The 26567-nt window shown below is 33.3% G+C and overlaps 1 protein-coding gene across 1 annotated transcript; it reads left to right on the top strand.

Moving 5' to 3' along the window:
- The first annotated feature begins 1163 nt into the window (after nt 1-1163).
- On the top strand, nt 1164-25260 carry Rh5 (Rhodopsin 5). Its single transcript, XM_076122492.1, has 8 exons — nt 1164-1362; nt 1975-2166; nt 8289-8504; nt 9649-9779; nt 13269-13408; nt 22778-22971; nt 23416-23517; nt 24219-25260. Exons 1-8 carry the CDS (start codon nt 1310-1312, stop codon nt 24334-24336), a joined length of 1146 nt encoding a protein of 381 aa, XP_075978607.1. The 5' UTR covers nt 1164-1309; the 3' UTR covers nt 24337-25260.
- The last annotated feature ends 1307 nt before the right edge of the window (nt 25261-26567 follow it).

Genomic DNA, 26567 nt, shown 5'->3' with positions numbered 1-26567 from the left:
TGTTGAAAAAACATTCGAACAAAAATTTCAAGTCATCAATTTTTATCAACGTCGACTTGCAATACTATTTCAAGAAACATTCCATTTTCAAATCTCTTTTTCTTTTTTGTCGACAGTCAACAGTAAACAATCCGCTTGTTTTTAATTTTCAAAGAGCTTAATTGTCTCAAACATAAACACTTCGGTGCCGCTAAAAGAAAAATATTCGTTCCGACCTATAACGAGTGACCTCATTAGCGGCCAAATTAACCCAATTTTCCCTTTAAAAATTAAATGTGCCATCAATAGAATGTCTTATTTCAATTCTGAGTATTGCGAAATTAACATTTCGTATCGTAAATTTTGAAATAAGTGCTAAATATCGCAAAATGTATAGGTAGCTACGGTTATAAAATTAGAATTTCGAAAGTTCATCTGTTACGAGATAACTAGAATGGTTTATTTGACTTTAGTGAATTATTAAATTCAGCACTAAAATCAACCAACAACCAACTCAACAAAAACAATGTCCTTTTAAAACTATAAAACACAAAAGCCACCACTTTGTAAAGTCCAACTAAATTAAAAACCCAACTACACTGCACTTAAATTCCACATACCGTCCCCTGTTCCACGATTAACTAGCGGGTTACTCATAATAGGGTTGAATTCCGGACACGTTGTCGTCGATGACGCGAGGATTCCACCAACGAGACGGCATCGTAATCCCGTCTCCATTATGTAGACGTTTGAATAAAAAAGCCGTTCCCTATTTCAGTAATGGGAATATAGTAGTACATTTTGAGGCTGTGCCCCTGTTTGCCTTCGCTTTCGCGGTCTCGCAGATATTTGAAAGAGAATTTGTTGCTTCTTTTTTCGAATTATCACTTTTTATTTTTCTACCTTTTGTTATTCATTTCTATCTTCTTGTAAACCTCTTTTGAAGATATTTTACAAGTATAACAATGTTTTTGAAACAAGTTACATTAAGAAAATAGCATCTATCATTAAAAGTAAATAAATCAGAACATTTCCAGACATAGTTTGAGAACTAATGGCGCCGACGTGTTTCACGCTTGACCAATTGAATAAGTAGCTTTAGTATTTTATTGAATTAAGGAATTAACGATCACGCACTATTTGGAACGATATAAAACTGTGCACCGCCGGTCACAAACCACAAGTGAGAAGCGACTGCAACGTCGGACTACTCACTTCGTCAATAAATCATATTATTTTGTAATAAAAACTCTTTAAAGTAAAATTCCATGAAACAATAGTAAAGTCAAAATAACTTATTCCGCCATTTTGTTGAAACAACGCGTACAAGATGGCGATGAATTTCACCGACGATATCGGCCCCATGGCTTATCCGCTAAAAATGTTCGTATCAATTTCATTAATTTGCCCGATTTTATTTCGAGATTTATAAACTGCCCCGTTTTTTGCCGGTAAAATCGAAGTGATTTCAATTACTTTAATCAAATATCGATGTAGCGTACTTAAATAATTAATCTTTTCATGTCGGATATTTTCTTAATTGGTAAAATTTGTTCCGTTTCTTACGTTCTCGGAGTAATAAGTTCTTGAAACATTTTTATGGTAATAAGTAGCTCTAATTTGAAATATATTTACGGAGTAAAGTTCTACCTTTTGTAAATAAATTCCGTTGCCCTAGCTGAGATTTATTGTTAATTTTTCCGCCTTAAAAATATTCAAGTTGAATAAAGTTTCAGAAACAGAAATATAAGTAAAGCCAACCGCGCTCTTCGTTACTCGTTAAAATACTCGCGTTTCGCTTTTTTACCACAAAGAATGAACAAACAAAAAATGATAGCTACTTTATATACTAGCTACTTCTCTGAACAAAAATATACTCGTATATTGGAAACAAATAAACTATATATTATTATCCTGTTACTAAATTAAAACAAAAACAAGCTGTAAAGAACGACATTTAACTTCCTAACTTAACCAATATTTTTCTTCATCCAGGGTGTCCAAAGAAGTGGTCGATCACATGCTTGGCTGGAACATTCCCGAAGAACATCAAGACCTGGTCCACGAGCATTGGCGCAACTTCCCCGCCGTCAGCAAATACTGGCACTATTGCTTGGCGCTCATTTACACCATGCTCATGGTCACCTCGCTAACCGGCAATGGAATCGTCATTTGGATCTTTAGCACGTGAGTATATGACCTTTGGCGGATTCAGCAAATTTTTAACTTTATTTGGGTATTTTTTTGAGAAATTGTATTATGTTGGTAAACGATCTCTGTAGGTTAAGCAGTTGCTGGCGCCGTCATTCCATAGATGGGTGACCGCTTAGTGGTATTTTAAACGGGGCGTCTCCGTGCTGCGGATGGCACGTAAAAAGTTGATCACGGTTATTGTTTACCAATATAACAATCGTTAAGCCATGTCAAAGGCTTTCGAGATGTTTGAACAACTTTGACACTAGGTTGACCACTAACCACACGATGAAAAAAAAATTACAATTTCTTGGTACGTGAAAAGTTGGTTTCGGTAGTTGTAAATTAAGATTATAGTTATTAAGCCATGTCAAAGTTCTTCAATCGGCTTGAACAATTCTAACGCTGGGTGGACCACTAATCATACGATAAATAAATTTTAAAAAGATCTTAGTCCACAGTTCCTCCCGTTGCGTAATTACCCAGTGATCCGCTCCGTCCCATGATTCATTGTAGCGTGACTGGTCTTTGATATACAATTTTTCAAAGGTATATAAATTATGCCAATTTAATTTGCATATCAAATATTTCTTTATTCTTCTAATTAACTTGTAGCTAATTAAAGGGACTTCACAAGTCTGCTATTTAGTAGAATGTTTTTATAATTCAGGCGAATTTTAAAGTATGAAGAATTTGTTCAAATTGTCAAAGTTATTTTATTCCTCGAATTAAGATATTAAGCGACGCGAAGGTAAATCGACCTTTGGAACTTTAATTGTAAAAAAAATTATAGTACTTTATACTATATACAAAAATACTAATACTATATACGAAAATCTCATTGAGTATATTATAATTTATATTAACAAAAGTACTCATCTAATGACACCGTAAACTGAAAATACCACCAAATAAAACGTCTAATATTTTTCGCGCGACATCTTACAAAAATTTCTCCTTCATATTTTTCTACCTGTTGAAGAACATTATTCACAGGTAACAAATATGGAGGACGCGACATCAGATAATATAGCTAAGAGGATTGTTCCCAAGTATATATTTGTTCCCGTTACAGATAGGAATCAGAAAAAACAAGTACAATAGCTGTTATTACGAACAAATCGTATAAGCCTTAGAAACAATATAACTTTAGTATTGTCATAACTATTGAGAGCATATTGAATATGTTTACTCGGAATTTTCATGTGAATTGAGGAAAATACTTATTTATTACGAAAATGTTTTGTATATTCAATCATCTGTTTAGTAATACTTCGCATCATCTTTAGAAATAACTTATTTTGATAGTTATAGTTAAACTAAAATAGTATTCAATATGAACCAAACTTTGTGTTTATTTTTCCGCAAGTCGAACTACTCTACCTTTTTAAATACTGGCCGAAAATTTTACTCAACAAAAAAGAACAAAAGAATAAATGTCTCTATTTAAAAAAAGAAAGAGACAGGCAAAATAAAAAACACCCCGTTCCCCACTCAATTAAAATCTAAAAACCTATTTAACATTACTTAATAACGTGGAACAATTTGACGCTTCGAGCTGACGTCACTTGGCAGTGATTTAATTAAGATTCTAAACGCACTGAGACGAGAGTGCTTGTAATTTCTAAACGTTGACAAACAAGTAAGGGGATCAAGTTAAATTCACGTTTTAGTAAAAGCGATTAGTAAAACTAAACTGCGGTATTTCGTTTGCCTTAAGTGTTATTGTTGGGGTGTTAATTTGGTAGAATTAATTGTTGTTACGTGTTAAATGATTCGCTTGGATTGTATTAAGTACTTATGTAATTTAAACGGCGAAGATAATAGCCGTGTATTGTCTATCTTAATCCTCTAGTGGTTAATGGTCTTAATTTACTCATATTAGTACTTATATCAAATATGGCTGATCTGATGAATCTCGCTAACTATCAAATAAAGTTTTGACAGTCGTTTTAATACGTTACTTTATCCAGCAGCGATTATCTGACTCTCGTTTCTGAGCTATGAAACTTGATTTTAATCAACTAAGGTCATTACCATATTCTACGGAAATTATCAAAATAGTCCCAACTTTGTAAAACGTGCTCTTTTAATCGCAGAACGCCACGCTTACCAATACTTACATTTCTGGCTTTATCACAATAAAATAAAGAAGTAATTCATATTTTATTACCGAAATAGATCTAACGCGGGCATTTGCAAACCATAAAACGTATAATAAAAATATGAAGGGCCTAAAATCGCGCTCCCTGTGACGCAGATAGCGAACAAAACGACCAAGATAAACATAAGGACGTTTGTAGAGAAAGCTATGCGATAATTTCAAATATTATTAAGGATCTTATTAAGTATGTAGTGTCGTCCATTGGTTTAAAATATTTTTGATCGATCGAGAAACAAATAACTTAAAAAAAAGTTTTTGTGTCAAACCAAAAGCTCTTGCCCAATTTGTAAATTTCAAATAATGATCTTCACTACAATGAAGCCGTTATTCAGTATAATTGTAAAATGAATATATATAACCTGAATGTATTAATTAATAATCTAATAAAAATAAAGTAATAATAATCTAGTATTTCTGTCTATGTCAATGTAACATCAAACATAAGGAACTCCAATCTATTACAGAATAAAATTCTACAATTTATTATTTTATAATCAAGCGAATTAAAATCAACAAAAATGTTAAAACTGTACAAAAATATTATAGCTCTGTTACTGGTGTACAAGTACATAACAAAAAACGTCAGTGGTAGTACATAGGAAACGTTTTCCGAACTCGCGGAGTGGAGCGGTTTAGAACTTCAACCTCGACCGATACGAGAATACAGCCACTGTCGACTGTCGCTCCGTTCCACGGGTTTATCTGCAACGTTTTTGTTTTTAAACGCCGCGCCATTTTGAATCCTTTTTTAGTTTGGATTACGTTTAAATGCTAATTACGTTAGGTTTTAAAATATGTTTGATTAGTTATTGCTTATTTTATTTTTATCTTTACAGTATTATTTTAAAACGTAAATCTTCATTATTCCTTGATTTAAATATAAGAAATATTGATTTTCAAAAACTTAATGAAAATATAAATCGTATTAATCCTACATCTTAAAATAAAAAAGGTGGAAAATATCCTTAGCTATGTTCTTCCTTCCCACAACTTACATTTTTAAACGAGAAGGATATTTAATAAACTGTATTTTTTTTTATAGATTCTATAAAACAAAGTGGCCGTCTTCAGTTTTAATTTATAAAATGTCCGTAAGAAACTTAACAATGTCTATCTTCTCACGCATATCGTTACTATTTATTCACTTATTAAACAAATATATTTATTTTTCTAGAAACTTTATCAAAATCAAAGCCTTAAGGCTCATATTATTTAGACGACTTAATAAAACAATTAAAATCCCACTTAGACAACACTCAAAGCTCAATAAAATTGTTTATACAAATATTGAAAATATGTAACGTTTACTTGTATAAAAGATCTCAATAAAAATCTTTATTATTATACAAATGTAAGTCCTTGTTGTACATCAACGAATACGCCTCGGGCTCTCTTTATATCGAGAAAAATCCAATATGTCACTGAAAAATTCTCGAACGTGCTCTTCGTTCGCATTCTGAGAAAATGATGTTCGATAAACTTATTAAATTGTTTTGTCTCGTCTCCTTAGTAATATAAGTTGTTAATTATATTAATTAAAGAAATTTAGAAGACAGAAGCGTGAAGACTCGTGCTAATTAAAATAAAAATATCCTAATTATCGTGCTTTTATTCCCTGAAATAGATAAGTGTCTTATAAGCTATACGATAAATAAAGACACAGCAACTGCTTGAAAACAATCGTCAAAAATTATCCTTATATACTAACCGATACTTATTCAGAAAGGCCTTAAATGTATTTTATTAAATATTATTTATTATTTTTCATCATAAATCGTGCAAATTTAAGAGCATTTTTGTCTGCTTTTCATTTTATCCATATAGCAGTTTTAATTCTATAGCAAATTATATAGATAACTTTATGAAAACACTTTAAAGTCCCTTCAACTAGAAATAAGGCGTATTATAACGAGTGTTTACGCCAAACTGTTCAAGATTCACTCAAGCTCCTTAAAATGTAAACACGGCTAAGTTTTGTTTGTTTATCCAAGACATGAAGTTAACAATCACCTTATAACTAATTAAGGAATTTGCTTCAACACACACTCGTTCAGACGAATATTTGCTAATTGAGATTGAAAAATAACATCGTAATGATTTCTGAGAAGTGATTTTGTTGCTCCATCGAGGCAGGTACCAAACATTTTATATGGAAACTGATCAGCGCTTCTAACGTGTAATAAAAGAACTCATTTTAATTAACTTTCGTTACTGTGTTGTACAAAATGTAGAAGAATGCTTCAATTAATAATAAATTACGAAAAATCGACTTTTGCTTGTAGTTTAGCCGCAGTTAACACTGACCGCTGAAGCTGACTTGAAATCCAATGTTATAAAAAAAAAATCTTGTCTCATGTTCGATAGTTGTAAGGACGTCTTATGCCCGGTTTCTGAGGCACATTTAGCGGTAATTTATCTATTCGATAGCGTTTAAGCTGATATAAACATGACAGTTTGAATAGATAAACCACCGCTAAAAGTGCCTCAGAAACCGGGCATTAATGTTTTTCCTAGGTATAAAAACACTACCCGAAAATGATATTTCTATCACAAAATATCTTGAACAGAGCATACTGTAAACCGCAATTCCATTAGTAGTTATACTCTGTCCTACATAGAGCTTCAGTTGCAAGTTTTAAACAGTTCACTACATCTGCATTGATTGTCGCGAACATAACATTCTGCTTGTTATTTCTTAGAACGTGTCGCTTGAGTTCTTACTATCAGTTTGTGTGATCGTCGCGAGACTTGAAGATGTATAGTTTTAAGATTATTATTTCTAGAAATGTCCTGGAAAGGAGTATGATTTTAGTCTTTCAGTAGAAATAATAAGTCAACATGAACGAATGTTAAAAGGCTAAAGTAAAATATATATATATGGTTTTTGTTAAACCTACTGATCTGAAACCATCTGAATCTATAAGATGATGCGCCAGTTATGATGATGACGTAAAGATATTTCTCTGCTAAAGTAAATGACATTATACTAACTATTTGTTTTCATAAATTTGAAAATAGCACCAAAAATGTTTTGTCTCTATGCAGCTATGCTATATTATAAGTTCTTAAGGATAACAAATGGCGGTGTTTGGTCTTAGCCTACATCTTTGGGAAAACGACGTGTACTTATACCATATCAATGCATCACAAATAAGAGAATCGATTTTTCAAAAAACAACATTTATCTATACTATGTTATGTTTCCAATTTTACCTTATTATCCTTATAAACACTCCCAAAAACATAAATTATTTCTTAGCAATACATTGTTCCATTTGTTTAGAAAAAGCAACAAATCTTTGAGATCGCCTCTCGTTTATTTAAAGTACGAGCTTAAGATCAATCGGCTAATTGAAACCGAACAAGTAGGAAAGAATCAGGGAAACAATCTGGATAATTGTTCGTAATTAATGTCTGTTACAACGATTTGTTGCTAGTACAGCCGTTGTATAGCTTCAATTACGAGTAGGTAGACAATAGTTGTTTTATAGTAAGTTATATATTTATATGAGTGTGTGTATGTGTTTTAATATTCGTGCCAGCGATTGTCATAATTTTTATATGGTATAGAAATTTAAAAAACCGGTATGGTAAATAAAAAAATGTACAATACCGTCGACGGTGTACCTACTGTTTTCAATCTGCTGCCTTTACCGTAAATGCTAAAAGGGTTAAAAATTGACTAGGAGTCCGCAGTATCCTGTTAAGCTACTTTTAACTTGGACATGAAGTACCCTACTTGAACACTTATCCATTAACCGTGGTTTTATCATCACATGATTTTCAATACGGGAAATATAATACTTGTTAAGATTCTTAGTTGTTTAGGTACTTAGAGTATCTAACTACCGCCCCCGTCAAGAACAACTCTAGACCCACTAGCGCAAATTGGTTTGAAACCTACATAGTTTATACATATTAAAATTACTACAACCTTTTTGTTTTCTTCCAGTTCAAAAGCTCTCCGCAGTCCGAGCAACATGTTCGTGATCAACTTGGCGGTGTTCGATCTGATGATGATGCTGGAGATGCCGTTACTCATCGTGAACTCGTTCTACCAGCGCCTGGTGGGGTACCAGCTAGGGTGCGACGTGTACGCCGTGCTTGGGTCTTTGTCCGGGATTGGAGGCGCTATTACTAATGCTGTGATTGCGTTTGATAGATACAAGTGAGTAGAATAACTGTAGAAGTATTTTCATTCCGTTTTGTGAAGTTCTTGGATAAAGTTGTGTTAATAGGGACAGCATAGAGAAAGATGGCCATTTACTTTAGTTCCGAAGGTCGATTACTTATGGCATTTTACTTTGATATGCAGTAAGATTATTGGCACTGACTGACAAACGTAAGGCAAGAGAACGAATTGTAAAATGTATGTATAATGGACAAATATTTTGTAATGTCAATCGTTTTTAATTAATATCTTGATGATACAACAAAAATAGTTAGGTACTGTACTTTAATATATTTCTCTTTCATAGACAAATGTAGATAAAAGCACAACGTAAAGTGTAAAAAATATAGACTTTTGATACCAATTGAATAATCCAGATAAATATTATCCCGAAATTCATTCCAAAAAACTTGTGAATTGACCGTGAAATATCACGCTTTCATGAGCAGTATTGCTTTACATATAGCAGAATAATTTTATAAGTCCCTCTAAGTGTTTTTAGAGTACCTAAAGCTAAAGAAATGTGCCTTTTGAACGCTTTCAACGAATTTTTGACGACAATTCGGAGAAATAGAACGATATTCATGAATAATACAGTACTTCTGACGCACTATTCAGTGAAAACTCGGTGATTTTACGATGACAACTACCTGTAAGCTGTTTTGGTTGTACAAGTGATTTCACTAGGAATAAGTGGATAACATTTTATGAGAGTTTTTTTTGTATATTTACTTGTCAGGTTTCACTTACATTTGAAGGAAGATTTTGCGGGAAATGAGAAGTTTAACTGTCGTAATACTGACGTAAGACTACATCAACGAAAGAGGATTTTAAAGAAAACTTAACGTATTAATATTACTCAAAGACGTCAGACATTCTCAAAATTGCATCAAAATAAAAATTCCCTTAATTCAAAGAAAAGCAATAAAGTAAAGTATTTCAAAGTCTAGGGGATAGGCCTTTGCTCAGCAATGTAACACAGAAACAGGCTAGATAAAAAAAAATCAAAGTCGTCACTCACTCTACGATATAAACATACACTCATATTTCACAGAGCAGTTATCTTAATCTCCGTGTGTATGTAGGTATTCTTATGTATCCTTCACTACTATGTTTTTAATAACCCTTCTTTGTTTTACAGGACGATCTCGTGCCCTCTAGACGGAAGAATAAACAAGGTACAAGCGTGTCTGCTTATCGGGTTCACGTGGTTCTGGGCACTGCCGTTCACCATCCTGCCTGCTGCCAAGATCTGGGGACGATTTGTTCCTGGTAAGTACTGCTTCATTATAATTATTTTTAACAGCTTTTATTCATACATTTATTGAGGGCATGCAAAGTCCCCAACCCGCACTTGGCCAGCGTGGTGGACTCAAGGCCTAACCCCTCCTACATTACGGGAGGAGACCCTTGACATTAATGGGTTACATTTTTTTTTTTTTATTCATCCACTACGATATAAAACACTACAGAGTATAAAATACGATTCTTTCCTACCAGTCGTCCCTGTTTTGTGCCACTCATGTGAAACGGTTGTTGAATCATTATATTATTATTCATTATCTTGTCAGCTAGAATGCGACTCTTATACATAGGCTTCCAAAGAATTTTACAAACCGACTGTGCGGAACTGGACCGCCGTTAAAAATGTTATAATGTATTATTATAATGTTAACCTGTGAGGTAGAAAATATACTTAGATAAGGTAACATCAGCATAACAGCGAGTCTTACATACCTGAAAAAATATAGCGAACCTAATTTTGCTTAAAATCTAGAAAATAATCTTAAGTGGCTATAGTCTACATTTTATCCAACAAAATCTCCATAAAAGTCTATCTACGTCTCTTATGGTGATGAACATTACGAAATCTGTATAAAAATAACTATAGGTATATTAACATTTTAACTACAATGTTAAGGTAACGATAACGTTTGCTAACAGCCACATAAAACAACTTGAATCTATTTCTTGACCGCTACCTTATCAGTCTGGAGGTCAGAACACAGACTTAGAATTATTGCTATTATCTAATATCGATAATTAATCCTTTGGAGATTGTTCAATGACGTTTTAAGCCAATTTACGAATCTTATCCAAATTCATGATTTACATTTAAGTTTATTCGAAAAGCCATAATGTGATACTTCATCTTTTTCTTTAGATATTCCTTATTATCGTATTAGTCTCAATATCGAAACAAAATTATTAAACGGACGGAGTTTCACCTCCTATTTCAGGATTAAATTTTAATAATAAATGGCCTATTTTTAGTTCTTAGTTTCAAATACTTCTTTCAAAAACTTTCAAAAACTTTAGTATTTATTCTTCTAAGTACTTATAGGTGTTAGTAAAGTATTTGAATGTTCGTATAAACCTCGAATTATATTAAATATAAATCAAACAGCTAAAAAAAGTAAAAAAGAATAAAATGACGACTCATACTTACTAACTAATATAAGCAGCAGACGCTCGAAATTATGAAATTATTTTACTAAAACATTACTCATTGCAATCACCCCAGAAAATTTAAATCTGGGGAAGATCTTAGATTCATATCAAATGATTTATTTATAACACTTGTATATTCAATTAAAAAGAATTATTACCATTGGAAGACGTTCATAGTCTCGAATAAATTAGACATTAATAAATAATGGCGACGCAAATATTAAAACATTCATTTCGTTAACATAACTGACTGGTTTATGAAGCAATGTAATGTTATCATTTATTTCAATTAAAGTTATTTAATCATAGTATGTTTTATTATTTAAATTAATCAAGGAGAATCTAGAATATAGAGTCTAGAATAAAGCTAGCGCAGAAATGTACATGTACTGTACTTTATCTCATTAGCCCTGCAAAAAATATCTGACTGGCTTTTGATCTAATTTGGCGTGCATGCAGTTTACGACCCGGATGAACTCATAGAATACTTACTCTTTATTCGGAACGATATAGAATATTTTAGATTTATGATCAGGAAGAATTATTTTAGAAAGGATGAAGTCGCGCGAACATACTAGTACATATATAAAAACTTATACGCAAATAAGAGTTGGTAAGATAACTCCTACGAACGTCACCTAAAGCATACATCTACGGACTTACACAATTTGTCGTTCATAAATCAAGTAATTTCTCGAACAATTACCCGCGTGAACCAGCATAACATCATACCATACATTTAACATGCATAATAGCAGTCAACCGTCTGATTAACTGCACCAATTGTGCGTCAAATTGCGTACTTCCGTCGTATTCGCAAAACATGAGATTGTACCATTGTCTTGTAGGATATATTTGATGAGTAATCGACTTTAAATTTTATTAACTGTACGAAGGGTGGGACGCCCACAAGTTTAGCGAAATAGCTACTCGTAACGAAGTCTTAGGGTGAAGCCACAACAATGCACTGCGTCGACGCATCGCAAAAACGAAAACACGTGTCAGTACAAGATTATTATCATAGACATGTTAGCGATGCGTCGTCGCAACGAAATGCTGTGGTCGTTATAAACTACACTTTTTAACGAGTTGACAACGCGTTTCATTCATACTTCATACATTGTAACTTTTGCAGCATGTGCAATGTGCAAGCATAAACACAGATAATAAGTTAACTAATGAACGCACGGTAAAGAGTAAAGATCTCGTTTATAAAAGCTCTTAGATTTTTTTTATACTAAATTGTTTGAAACTCCAAACCACATCGTAGGTAAGTTTAAATGTGTGGGAGTTACTTGAGTAAGATTAATTTCTCAGCGCGAGGTGTTTTCAGACTTTGAATAGTAAGTTAAATAATATCTCAACTCTTAGTTGGAATAATATTTGCGAACAAAGCATAATATACCTTTACCCAGTAGGTACTATATATACTATAGTAACTCACTATATAGCGTTTAAAACAAAGATATTATATTTACGATAAAATACTATTTATTGAAACTTTTCGAGTCAATTAAACAATTATCGCTTCCATATCACTTACATCAAATTAAATCGTCATACAAAAGAGCTCAAATAAATATTCCACGTTCAACTTAAATAAGCATAAATTCACATTAATTATACGCAACCGTTTCCAATATTTCGCCGTAGAAATTCGTGGAGCGTGGTATTTTATATGATTCAATAAAATGTTGAAAAAAGCCTGACCCACATTTCGCTGACGAACGCCGATGGCTGATTTTCACAAACAGACGTTTTTTCTTACATTTGCACTTTATTTATTAGCTATTTCGTTTACCCCTCCGTACTTGGTTGCAATACTTCCAATCAGTAACGCCATTGCCAAATTATCCTTCTCAAATTACTAGAGGACGTGGCTTTTTTATATTCTTTATTGATGTCCCGTTTTTGGGTATGACAGTTCTCTAATTAAATGAGTATTGCGGTGAAAGGTTGAGAGTTCGCTGATGTTTCTTGTCTTGCCTTCTCGACGCGAAATTACTTACCAGTACATACATATCATTGTCTTCGAAAGTTCTGAATTTTCAATATATTTATTTACCTTTTTGAGCAAATGTATAATGGCCATGATGAACTATACAATCATCTGAACGCTGAAAGTTCGGGCGCTTGTTCGGACCGAAGTCATGCCATAGTTTTGCTATTCGAAACTACCTAAGACTGCCTTATTTGTCATCTAGTCTCAAAGTCACAAAGTTGGATTAACAGACTTTTCGTTAAATCTTTCACTAGCTAATTGAAGTCGATCTACCGGATTCTGTGCTAAATCATTTCTCTTTTCAACAGAGGGTTTCCTGACGACTTGCTCGTTCGACTACTTCACGGACGACCAGGACACGAAGGTGTTTGTAGCGTGTATCTTCGTGTGGAGCTACTGCATCCCCATGACTCTCATCTGCTACTTCTACTCGCAACTCTTTGGTGCCGTAAGTATACATACGTCTCTTTTCGTCGTGGATAACTCGTCTCAGACGTTGTAAGCGTGAGAGCTGCAAGTCCGCCACGTACTGCACTGCAGTTAGAGTTTTTCCCGGAGGTGAGGCGTTTACCTTACCTTTTCATACAAATAATGACCGGCTCGAGTTGATACAGTGACGATCCCTTTCCAATATGTTAGCTCTGAGCCTAACACTGTTAGTTTAAAACAGCTGTAAAGTGACCAATAGCATTGGGTTGTCAAAATGGAGTACCTATATTGAAATAGAATTCTACATTTTAATTCAGTTACTTATTCCATATTTCAAATTAATCGGTCCATATTTTTTAAATGTTGGATAACTTAAGTCGTTTGCTTCGGGAAAACACTTTGTTTTGTTTAGTTTACAAATAAATTGTTTAGCAAATAAATTCTCGCAATAAATTCTGTAAAGCCGTTAACAACTCACTTAAAACAATTACTAAAGTAAAATTGTAACAAACAAACTTAACCTGCGAAAATTCATCATTAGACTCCTTGGGGAAACAGATTGCTTCAAACTTTGCCATATATTCACTTAATTATGTTAATTTTGAGCAAAACCCGGGTAATTTTGGAGCAAGTCGTGTGTACGTAGGTTCGGACCTAGCGTAATTAGTTAAGTTTTGAGACTGGTTGTTCTAAGCGCCAAACCGCCGAACTAACGAAGGAAGCTAGTTGCGACGACGGCGACATCTGTCGGTGAGAGTGTTCAACTAGATTTTGTTGAGTGAAAGAACTTGCGGTTTGATCGGTTTCAATGTAGAATGTTTTGTTGTAGCTAAGAACAAAGAAGCTGAACTAAATTCTAGACCTCGAGAGCCTCGTATGCGATTCGCTTCTGGCGGAGATAAACAAAATTTTGAATTTGACCCTCTTATTCATAAAAATATATGAAGTTATGAAAAGCTTATAAAGAGTTTTGTTTCTTTCACTCCTTAGCGAAATGAATAAGAGAAAACATCATATTGTAGTAGTGTTTATGTAATACAGCTACTTTATATTGGATACTACAGAATTCATAAAGTCCTAATTAAGGCTCTCCACTATGACTATAGTATTAGCTCAAAGATACTATAAGGAATCTCTTGCAAATGAAGTCTTTACCGATCATAAAATAATAAGCGCATCTTTAGCACTACTCAAGATAGTGCAAAAGTGTGTGTTTGTTTCTCAAACTCTAAATACAATTTTACGAGGCATAACAATTGTTTCTGAGAAGAAAACACGAGTATTAAAAACATAAATTTACATACATAAACGTTGAAAAATAATGTATAAATCACAACAACAATTAACACGTAGTTTCATAACTTAACAAGCTGTTATTATATGTAATCAAGTTATTTATAAACTTGTTCAAGTAAATCCAATGAAAGTCTCAACTCATTAGCGATATTCCTCCGTATTTCTCAAGGGTAATACGAATTTTATTATCGTTTATACACGTGGCATCTTGTTTAGTCTATGGAGAAAATAGAGGGAAATTAAAAAGGTATTTGTTTGAAACAAAAGCTATATAATTGGCATTTTATTGCTAACTGGTTTCTGTCTACAGCTTAGATCATGTTGAAAGAAAACGAACGTACTTTGGATTATTTTGATCAACGAGATAAAAAGTGTTGTTAATCGAGTATAAGTAAAAAAAAGTTAATATCGCCTTAATATTTAATAAACTATTCGCTGCTAATACGGGAATTAACGCCTAAAACATCTTACTGTAGCCAATAATATACTAGTTTAAAACTTTAAAATAAGTAGCTAGGAATGTGACTGACTGACATTAAACTTTGGAACGAATGGTCCAATAAGAAAGTTTACAGCGAAACGTTGTCAAAACTATTCAAAATACGTGAAAATTAATAAATATCTTAGAAACACATTCTAAAAGTCATAAACATTATCCGTTTGAACAAAACATTAATATATTATATCTAGCATAATCTCATTAAAACAGGCCTTCAACCCGAGCGTTATAAAGTAGCCTTTATGGAATTAAAACAATCACACGTCCACAAATGAATCGTTTGAAACTTGTCAATTTCCTTCCGCGCTCCGTGTAGCAGCCCAAAAGGTTCTTCCGACCTATTTAACTGGGCCTGACCCTAAAGTTCGTGCCCTATTGCAAGCTGAGCGGACTCTCACTGAGTTATTATACCTTAATTTTGTTTATTTATAAGCAAAAGCCATTTATTACTACATTTTCTAAATGCAGTATTGCTGAAAGTAACGATTTCCAAATATTTGCACTGTAAATTATGTTATTCATGTAGCAAAAGAAACTATAATGCCACACAGCAATGACTTAAAATCGGCATTGTACTGAATGAATTGCTACATAGAGTTACGAAGAAAAACAAATCTATCATTTACTCATATTGTGTGTACTAAATGTACGCTTATTTAATAAAAAACAATGATTTGTAATCTAATAAAGTAATAAGCCTCTAAAATGAGTAATCGTATTTTGTTCTGAACTCTCCGCTGTCAATGAGGACTATACTTATAACTCCCGTGATTGTTGTGAATGTGATACATCTCGATTCTATTAACTTTATATTAAAGGATGCTTTGTGCTTTCTTATTTGATCTGCAGTATTGTAGACACAGTCGATGAAAAGGAACCAAAGGGCGATTACGATCCATTACCTTACTTACGCTTGGACTTTTATACAGTTTACTCAACAAATTGGCTAAAATTAGCTTATTTTCACTAATTGTTGAGTATTTATTGTAGGACTTATTTTGGAAATAAACGCTCTCCTCTATAATGAAGCGATACAATAGCTAATCAGGACATAAAATACTGAAGATAATCAAAACAAGGCTACAGTTTATTAGTGTTAAAATTCGCTTGCAGAGACTAAATTTGAATTTCTCTCCTAGTAATCTTGCCATGATTTCGTAACAATAATAATTATAGCAAACCTATACCTTTTTTCAAGACAAGTCTCTAATTTCCTTTCCAATAAAAAGGGTAATTAATAAACAACAACCAAACTTCCTCAAACAATCAATTTATTCAATAAAACTCTTAGACCATAACAAAGTTGATCTAACAAATCTGAAACTGCGTTCAGACAAAAAATGTCGAATCACTCGAGTTTCGAGCTCCCAGTGAAAATTGTTGGGAACTTTGTCACCTCGGATTGTTTCGGGATAAACTCCGAGATGAACTTCCGAACAGAACAAGCGAAATTTAATTTCAATTTTCATTTTAAGTTTCACCGCACTATGTTTTTCATTTGAATATAGACGATTTGGGTAATGTACTGTGATTATTTCCTATGGGACTAGTATACAAATTGTTTATTCTAACTTTCTTTATTTAGGTCTTACAGACATCGGGAGATATCTCTCACACTTTATCGTGTCCTATTATTAAGTTGCTAATTAAAATTAAATATTTATCAAAAGCGTAACATAGCGTATATATTTTAGGAACGTGATATTGTAAAATCCTATTTCATTATTCGGTAATAAGCTTTTAATAGCTCCTTTCAAATAAACAATATCATACGTAAATCAGTTTCAAATAGTTTGAATAGATGAATTGAGGCTAATAACAATAAATTATATTTCAACAAATCAATAATAACATAACACATTCGTTTTTCATCGTCAATATTCGTCAAACTTCGTATAAATAATTATTTTTACAACCAACTCTATCCTACATTAAATTAGCTAGCGCAAAAGTGGGTTAAGTTGTTGATAAGCTTTTTTTCAGATTAACTCGCAAGGCTTCGACGCAGCTTGCGGTTACTAAATAAGTTTAAAATGTTATTTTTTCGCTTCTCTTCTGAGAGAGAGTATAATTAAATCTACCGTGTTGTTTTTAAGACTTTAGTGCTTTAGAGTTGTTTATTTAGAATAGTTTAACGCTTTTACTGATCAATTTGTTAGACATAGTATTTATACTATTACCGCACAAGCTTTAAACTATTTGCGAGTGAAAAAACGTGTGCTTATAGTAGTAGAAGTGTTTATTTATGAAACCTTAGCATGAGTCAGATCAGCATAGTTTCCGTTTTTCCCTAGATTCTTGTTAGTTACTTTAACAGCTAAAGATTTGAACGGTCAAACCATAGAGAAGAATATGAGTTACACTATACCGTGAGTATTTTATTTACTATAGTGCATTACAATCTTTCCCATAAAATAGTCACGCATTGACCACAGCGTATAAAACCATAGGTAACACATAAAATAGCATATTTAAAAGCACCGACACACGATAATTAAGCCGTTACATAACGGACAAAGAATTTTATCCGTTTTATGTTTTTTTATTCAAAAAATCGTCGTCGACGAAAACGCGATTTAACAAGGTTGATAATTAAAAGTCTGATTGCTCAGTTTTTTTCGTTTTCCCTTGAAGGAAAATTGGAGTGAAACGCTTTCGGCCGACCAAAATTGAAAAATTCGGGATCGGTTAAAACGTTCTTCATTTCACTGGTGTTATTAAATTGTATATTTAGTAGCTGTGTAGTAATAAGATATAGTATTCTTGGGTTAAATTTATTCATTTTCCGATGCTATAAAATATCATAATTTTTGCAAAATTTTGAGTAACGTCTGTATTATTATGAAACCCACAGTATATTTAAATAAATTATTTTTCTGTACATATTTTTATATTTCCAGCGATTATATCAGATTTTTACAGATTAGTAGCAATTGGAAAAAGGGATAATTCCCAAAGTTGAAAGTACGGTTAACTTAAATTCTTAAATCCATCAAACATTTAGTAAAACGATCTACATCTGCCGAGCTGGGCCACTACTAACGTTGTCACAATCTTGGCAATACTTGGCATAGCGAACAATAAACGATCTGCCAGGATATTGCCGGTGACCTCTCTTGGCAGGTGGATTAATGATCCGAGCATATTTTACTTAGAACCCCGTTTGATTGCCCTTACCGCTTATCTATATCTTATATTATTATGATTTCTAAAAATAACAAAATCAGTAGTATCTTGTCCGTTCAAGTATTTAAAATCTATACTAATATTATAAAGCTGAAGAGTTTGTTTCTTTGATTGTTTGTTTGTTTGAACGCGCTAATCTCAGGAACTACTGGTCCGATTTGGAAAATTCTTTCACTGTTAGATAGCCCATTTATCGAGGAAGGCTATGGGCTATATATATCGACCCGCTACGACCAATAGGAGCAGAGTATGAGTAAAAAGTGTTATAAAAACGGGGAAAATTGGGATCCATTCTCTCTTATGTGACGCAAGCGAAGTTGCACGGGTCAGCTAGTCATAAATAACTGTCCTACTGCTGGGCGAGGGTCATCTCTGTTTCAAGGGTAGATTAGTCTTCAGCCTGGTGGATATTGCAAACGATGCTGCATAAAAAAACGTATTATGTTTGCCCTTCAACATTTATGATTTTAGGATTCACAAAATACATAATATTGGTTTGAAATAATTCAGTGTAAGAGGAAACCAGGATAAAATTGCAAAATTAAATTTTGATTGAAAAAATCCTTACAGCCGAGAATATTTGCGGGCGATAAATAAAAATAAACTCATCTATACCTCGTGGGGGCCATAACGTCATCGTCTAACCTCCCGGGAACCACCGTCCATAGATAACAAGCGGCAGATTCCAACGATTTATGACGATGCTATCAAGCAAACAGCCAACAGATTGCAATGATTGCGTAACTATATAAATAGTAATATTATTGGGCTGAAAATTGCTGAGGTCATGTGTAATGCAACCTGGCTGAAATGTTGTGTTAAAAAAAACTAGGCTAGCATCTCTCAAAATCTTTATTAACTTGATGGACCAAAGAGTTTGTTTGTTTGAACACATTATTCTCGGAAACTATGCTGATCTATTTTTTGTACTACTTTAAGCTACCATATTAATCAGACGCTAAATGCTAACAAAGCTGCATGGGTCAATTTGAGATGTTACTTATATTCAAAGGTTAGATAATAATAATCAAATGCAAAAGTATAAAAGTAACAAATAAATATTATCTCAATCACGAACAATTTAAAGTTTGCAATTTCGTTTATTCAAAACGGAAAGTTAAACAATAAATGGGAATTATTTCAAAGCTATCCGATCCGGGAATTCTTTGAGGAACAATTTAAGCGGCAAATTGTGAAGTTTTCCTTTGGACTGGGAACTGGGAAAGAAGCATTATTTGTGTTTGAACGAATGCACAAATTCTCGATGTGGAGCGGAATGGTGGAGGAATGTTATAAAGAAGAACGGCTCTACGTTGTATCGGTTAACGTTTGCTGTTCGATGTACTTTTGTTGCGCGTACTCTCCAATGAAAAAGTGCTAAGGAAATAATAATCGTTAAAAATACCTTATGTCTTTTACAGTTGCTTAAGTAAGCCTTTATTATTCAGCAATTAAATCACATCGATACTAATAACTTAGCTCTATGTAGTATTTGCGTAAGAAACTATCACGAAACGATGTATCAGGTTACATATCGTAAACCTTTAAGTCTTTGTAGCTTTTGTCACTTAGAGAGAGTGATAACTAACTGGGTTCGTTAAAAAATACATACCTAGCACGAAGGTCTACATTTTTCCAATATTTATTTTCGGTTTTATTAGAGTGCGATATAGGTACCTACATATTCAAGTTTCCTGCTATTCAGGCATATTCAAAGCCTTAATTAATATCCTAAAAATATCTACCTACCCTCAATTTCCTATTAATCTTTTTAATTACTTAATTACTAAAGAACTTCTTCTTAAAACAATTTTTCTAACTCCCACGTTTAATTAGCAGTAGTAATAGTGTATACAGGTAACAAATAGCAAGTACCTGTATAACTAAGTCGTAGCTGTCTTCAGGGATTCCGTTTAGAATTTACACGTGCCCGGTCTACGTCAAGCTAGCTTTTGTCTGTCCTTCCTGAATACTAATATTGGGATGATATTCCTGTCTTTAATACGGATCATGTAATAATAACTATTGCAATGGTAGATAAATGTAGTTTGACTTAAACTTAAAGGTATAGGTGATCTTCCAAAGATTTAAGTCTATGAAATAATAAATTAAGGGAAGTGGGTGCGTTTTCTTTGTTTTTATTAAATATATAGAAAATACTTACTTATTTTTGATACGTATCAAAATGGGTGCAAATTCCTCATTAGAAATAATACACCCAATTTTTTGTAAAATTCCTTGAAACAAGATACATTCATGGTGGTTAAATATTTTATTACTGTTTTTTACTATAAAGGAGCAGTTTAAAATCACGATTGGAAATATACATATAGCCAAAAACACTTTAGTAGAAGGAAAATCGAAGGCTCTAAATTCTTCAAACTCGATTTATATAAAAAATACATTTTCATTCACTTCTGTACTCAACAGTACATTGAAAGTTTCGCAAGCTATAATGCTTCTCGGAGTTCCAATAAAATGAAATAAGGTGTGCAGTATTGACCGCATTGACCACTACCCGCCGTGGACTGTGGACTACTGCACTTTATATCCCTGCATTTGTATGGATGCATTCTGATAACGGTTTTAATGTACCAACTAATGGGACGAGTTGGGAATAGTCGTGTAGTGGTGACATAGTTAGGTAAGATTGTTGGTTGAGTTGGTTTTAAAATTGAAATGTTTTAGTTATATAGATGAAATTAATTGAAAATAAAAATTATCTTGTCGAAATAATGAGCCTCAGGGACTTTAGACTTGTAAAGTACTCGGCGCATTTAATTGACGTTGTTCTTAATGAGCATTAAATACATACTTTAATTAACCTTTTCCTAAACTCAACACATTTTTGTAACACAAAATGTTGCTTTGTTAAGCTGGATTAACGCGACGTGTTGATCACTATAATCTAAGGAAGAATGAAATGTAGGTATAGCATAGTGGCCTTCAAATATAATCAACTGAAATATGTAAGTAGTAGTTAAATTACTCTATGGTCTCCTATGGTGACTTACACCATAAACTAACCCAGTTCTAGAAAATACCCTTTTAAAAGTAGTGTAACTCATTATTTATTATCTGTAACTGATAGTCCTTATCATCACCGGTAGATGGCGGCACATATCTCGTATTCTACCACATTACACCCGTTAGGGGCTCATTAATATATACTTACGGGTTATTGAGCCCCTAAGGTGATTCCAACGACTAAGTTAATGGGACGATATTATTTTGTTACTTTTCATAATGCTTTTAATGTTATGTCCGAGATTTTTGATCGTTCTTACGACTTATTTTTTATGGTTGGCGTTTATCTATACGGTTTGTTAGTATTATATTTATAAACAGAAAATCTTACTTATATTTTAAATGCGAAAGATTTTAAGGTTGTATGAATGTATGTATTCTTTCACGCAAAAACTACTGAACACATTTTCATGAAATTTTCTGCGCATATAGTTCATAATATACATAACAATATGAATCATCTGCAATGCAATCTGCATGATAGTTTATAACCTAGTTTAACCCATAGGTCACTTTTTACCTCAGGATATCAGTTCAAGTGGACGCAGTCGCGGGCAAAACCTATCAAACTATATTTGTTACCGAACTAACCGAAGGCCGTACAGAAATTTCGCTATAAATTTCGTTTCTAAAAATTTAATTTATATCGTAATTGTCTTCTTTGGTATTAATGGTAAATGTTTATGTTTTATTTATTTCATAGTGTATTTATTTTCATGCTTAAAAAAAAACATTTCTACCGCAATTCAAAATGTAGAAGGCCCGCCTTTCGAATTTGTATAGTGTCGAGTTTTCATAGTAACTCATGTTTTAAGCTATAATCCGTTGTTATACAAGATGAAACCAAACGTTGAGTGAAAGTTTAACACTTCGAGGGAAAATGTGAACATTATGTTTCTAAATTATAACTGGGTAACTTTAGTTAGTAGATATATGAATACTAATTACATCTACCCCTGAATTTCAATAAAACGTTAAAATGCGACGCTTATAATGGTTTAAAGCTTATCATTTAGTTACCTAATGACTAATTAGGCCACATTTACCTACTTAGGATAAAAATGGTATCCAATCAAGTTTTTGAGGGTTTCACCCAGGGGTGACGACTAGAAATTTTCTTTCTACTTATATTCCCAGTTCTCGTTTGGGGACAGTTTTGGAGGGGACAACTGGGAATAAACTGATTTCTTACTACCAAAAAACCAGTTATCGTAAAACTTGTACATTAAAAATAGATCAGCATCACTGCGCAACTTTAACGTCAAATAGTCTACACATTAGTACAAAATATAGAAATTCACGCTCCCTAAAAAATACCATATCCTACAGTTACTATAAAACCTTCCATAAATATACTAAACAAACAATTTCCTCTCCCAGGTCCGTCTCCACGAGCGCATGCTTCAAGAACAAGCCAAGAAGATGAACGTCAAGTCCCTCGCCGCTAACAAAGAAGACGCGGGCCGCAGCGTGGAGATCAGGATAGCTAAAGTGGCCTTCACGATATTCTTCCTGTTCGTCTGCGCCTGGACTCCTTATGCGTTCGTCACTATGACTGGGGCTTTTGGAGACAGGTGAGAGTTTAAATGACAACTCTAGTACTTTATAACTATTCTTGTTGTATAACGAATTTTGCAAGCAGAAATTACCAAGGGAGGAATTTTATTTTGGAGCCATTCGTGTGAGTCCGTTAAGATCTAGATCGGGCCTTCCTGATAGATATGGGTTTCATCTTGAAATGGGAAGAGTGATGCTTACTATAGAAACTTTTAACAAGTAGAAAACTACAAAAGTAAAAATTGAGACGATATCTATACTATTCAACCGTTTAGTTACTACTTAGAAACTATTTGCAAAATTATCGAGAATGTTTAATGAGTTAATAACAGATGTATTGAAATCCTTTCATTATCATCGCTAATTGCTGACCACAACGGCTAAGGCTCGAATACCGGGTAAAAATATAGCACTTGCTGAAAATGAATGCTACATACAGTAAAAATGTATTTCTTTTGCAGGAACCTCCTTACTCCAATTGCGACCATGATACCAGCGGTCTGCTGCAAAGTAGTGTCATGCATAGACCCATGGGTGTATGCCATCAATCATCCCAGATACAGGTCAGTATCAAACGAATGAAAGTTTGAAAGAATGGATGTATGTTTATGGTTATTAACAAAGATTTTAGATTTAGAGCCACTTGTTTCCCCTGAAAAATTTTCACGCAGCCAAAGTCGCGTCTAGAAGCTAGTTACAACATAATGTTTTCAACAGAGGCTCGCTCAAAACTATTTATTCCGAAAATTAATAAGAGTTATGAAGGAACAAAGACAAGGAATTTTGTTCGGGGCCGAGATAAAGGGTTTAGGTGACACGCTGGATAAAATACCAACAATATTAATCTGAAATTTACGCAGCAATGTTTGTAGAAAACAAGGGTTAGTATGGACAATATAGGCATTAGTAGAACATGAAACGTGCTGTCGAAACAAGTCACAATGGTTTTGTTGAAGACTGATGATTTACTATTTATGCAATTCTACCTGGGGCACTATCGGCTCCAATATCACTTTCTTTATTTCCTAAGTATTAAAGCAACCTACTGGGACTAGCGCAATCAAGCATAATATAGTTAATTTAATTATTTAAAAGGCCACTTGGTTGCAGGTCGCAAGTTGATTGCAACTAGCGAAAATCCTCACGCATGCATCCTCATTCAGTCATACCTATTTGTGTCGTAGGGCGGAAAAGTTATAAGCACTTGTGTACCATTTTCCAATCTATTATTTACCTTCAACTACATACACTATTTTCTCTCCAGGGCGGAATTGCAGAAGCGTCTCCCCTGGATGGGCGTCCGGGAGCAGGACCCTGACTCCGTGTCTACCACCACCAGCGTCGCCACGGCGCAGTCACAGCCACAAGCCGCCGAAGCTTAGACTGTAGCTACATTATCTACCCGTTGCCATGGAAACTAACCCTTTAATTCATATCGTGATATTTTTGTGAACGATTGAGTTTTTATAATAATATGTGAAGAGTTACTCTGGGGAATAGGGTTTAGTTAGTTCTTATGATGTGATTAGTATAACCTTTTCCTTGATATATTTTTGCTTAGGTACAACAGCGCCGATATAAGTACAGCGTCTATTCTGAAGTCCTTTAAAATAAAATACAAAATCCCTGACCAATTTTGCAAGAGGATATAAAACTAAAGAATAGAAGTGTATCTGTATCACCTAAATTTTTTTCCCAGTAAACTCTGCATACTGGCAATCCATACTCATAATATTCCACAATTCAATAAAAAGCTTTGTTTACCTTAAAATAAGTTATATAAACTTCCAAAGTTGATGGAAGTACCCAAATTAAAATTTATTTTGGCTTAGTCCAAAAATAGATTTAATTTCTATCACTCATCCAAACCTTAGAAAAATGTTAACGAAACTTCTAATTCACCTTTCTATTTTTATAATGGAAAAGTTTTTGAAGATTTTTCGAGAAAATTGCCAAAGAACCTTCTGGAATGTTTTACAAAGAAAAGTAAAATCTGAACAACAACCTACCTCTTATAAAAATACAACCATCAAAAATGAAGCTTGGAAAAACAGGAATACCTTTACTATAAACTTTACTGTGTGCGAATGAACTATTCATAAGGTTTAGATATTATTTAGCTATCTAAAAGGGTTAGTTTCCAAAGCATTTGACTTCAAGACAACGACTTTCGCTAGCCTAACGTTTCTCGAGTACGCAAAAATATATTTTTTACGAAGCATAATAAAAAAAATACAAAAAAAAACCGACAGATACCGACGACTCAGCTATTTTGTTTTAAGCAAATAAAGTTATGAAGCAACTGATTCCATTTGTTTTATTTTCTAATAAATCTTTCACGATTTTCCTTAAGCAGATAAGCAGAGTTTAAAACAACATCATTAGCATCTCATTAGAGGTCCGAGAAACGCACGAAGTTTTCTTTTCCAAGAAATTGTAACTGTAGAAGTGATAGAAAAAATGTTCTGCGTAAATTACCTAGTAAGTTCGTTTATGAAAGTATGTCTCTATCTAGAAAATCAGTAGCCTAGAAATCAGAATACAGACGCGGGTTTTCACCATTTGCAACCTCAATTTTGAAACCTATCAATTTCTAACGGTAAAAATATCTCCTTACCTACCTAATTTCGTAAATCGGTTCTAAAAATAGTTCCAATTTCAACGCAAAGGAAGCCAAAATTGATCAAGATCCTATATTACATTGTAAAAGAATCCGCTTCAAGTATAATAACATTCTATACTTAAAATAGATTAATATTTCATTGTAGATACACAATAGGAATAATATTCACGTTAGTTACAATTTAGTCAGAACATTTTAATCTCCAACATCACTGGCCAGCCATAAACGAGCCAGACATTCAGTACAAAATTAAAAAGATAAAATGGAATGCAGAATTAAGATTTCAGCAGACGTTTTCACGGCATCCAATTAAAATGACGTCTATTCATGGCCTCACATCTCGTTAATCCTAAATAACTAAACGCAAATCTCATTATTTCAACACAAGTCTGTTTATTCTGACGAAACAAAAAAGTATTCATATCTACGGTAGAATATAAAAAAAATAACTTAATGAGGCGCTCAGCAAAGCGGCTTACAGTTCGAGCCCTTTTATCGGCCACTGAGAACCGCTACTAATGAACAGTGAACTCCAAGATAGACATTTTTATGACTACCCTCCATTTAATACGATTCTTGTTTCGCTCCTTGCAAAATGGCGGGAACTTTACGAGTCTTGTAAACTCTTGTATGTGTAACAATGACGTCAAATAGTTGTGTAACGTTCGTGAAAGGCTTTTTGACTTTAAAATCGGCTTACGAATAATTAACAAAGTATGTTGCTTGTATTTTAACTGAAAATGTAGAGTGGTTTGAACAATGTTTATGTACTGGAACAAGTGTGGTTAAGTTTTGTTGCTTTATGTTTAATAATGAGACAGTTATTTACTGTGTTATTAGACAAGTTGTGACTATTTATCACAGTGGCAACTAACTAAATATCTCCTGTGGATCCTTAGAGCACTCATCCATCGATGTAAGTAAATTAAAAAATCTGTAGGTACTTATTGCATTTAATTTATTTCCCTAACCATGGAATTTATTTTCATA

Source organism: Anticarsia gemmatalis, chromosome 14 (genome assembly GCF_050436995.1).
Source record: "Anticarsia gemmatalis isolate Benzon Research Colony breed Stoneville strain chromosome 14, ilAntGemm2 primary, whole genome shotgun sequence".
NCBI lineage: Eukaryota > Metazoa > Arthropoda > Insecta > Lepidoptera > Erebidae > Anticarsia > Anticarsia gemmatalis.
This window is presented reverse-complemented; position numbering and strand designations above follow the sequence as displayed.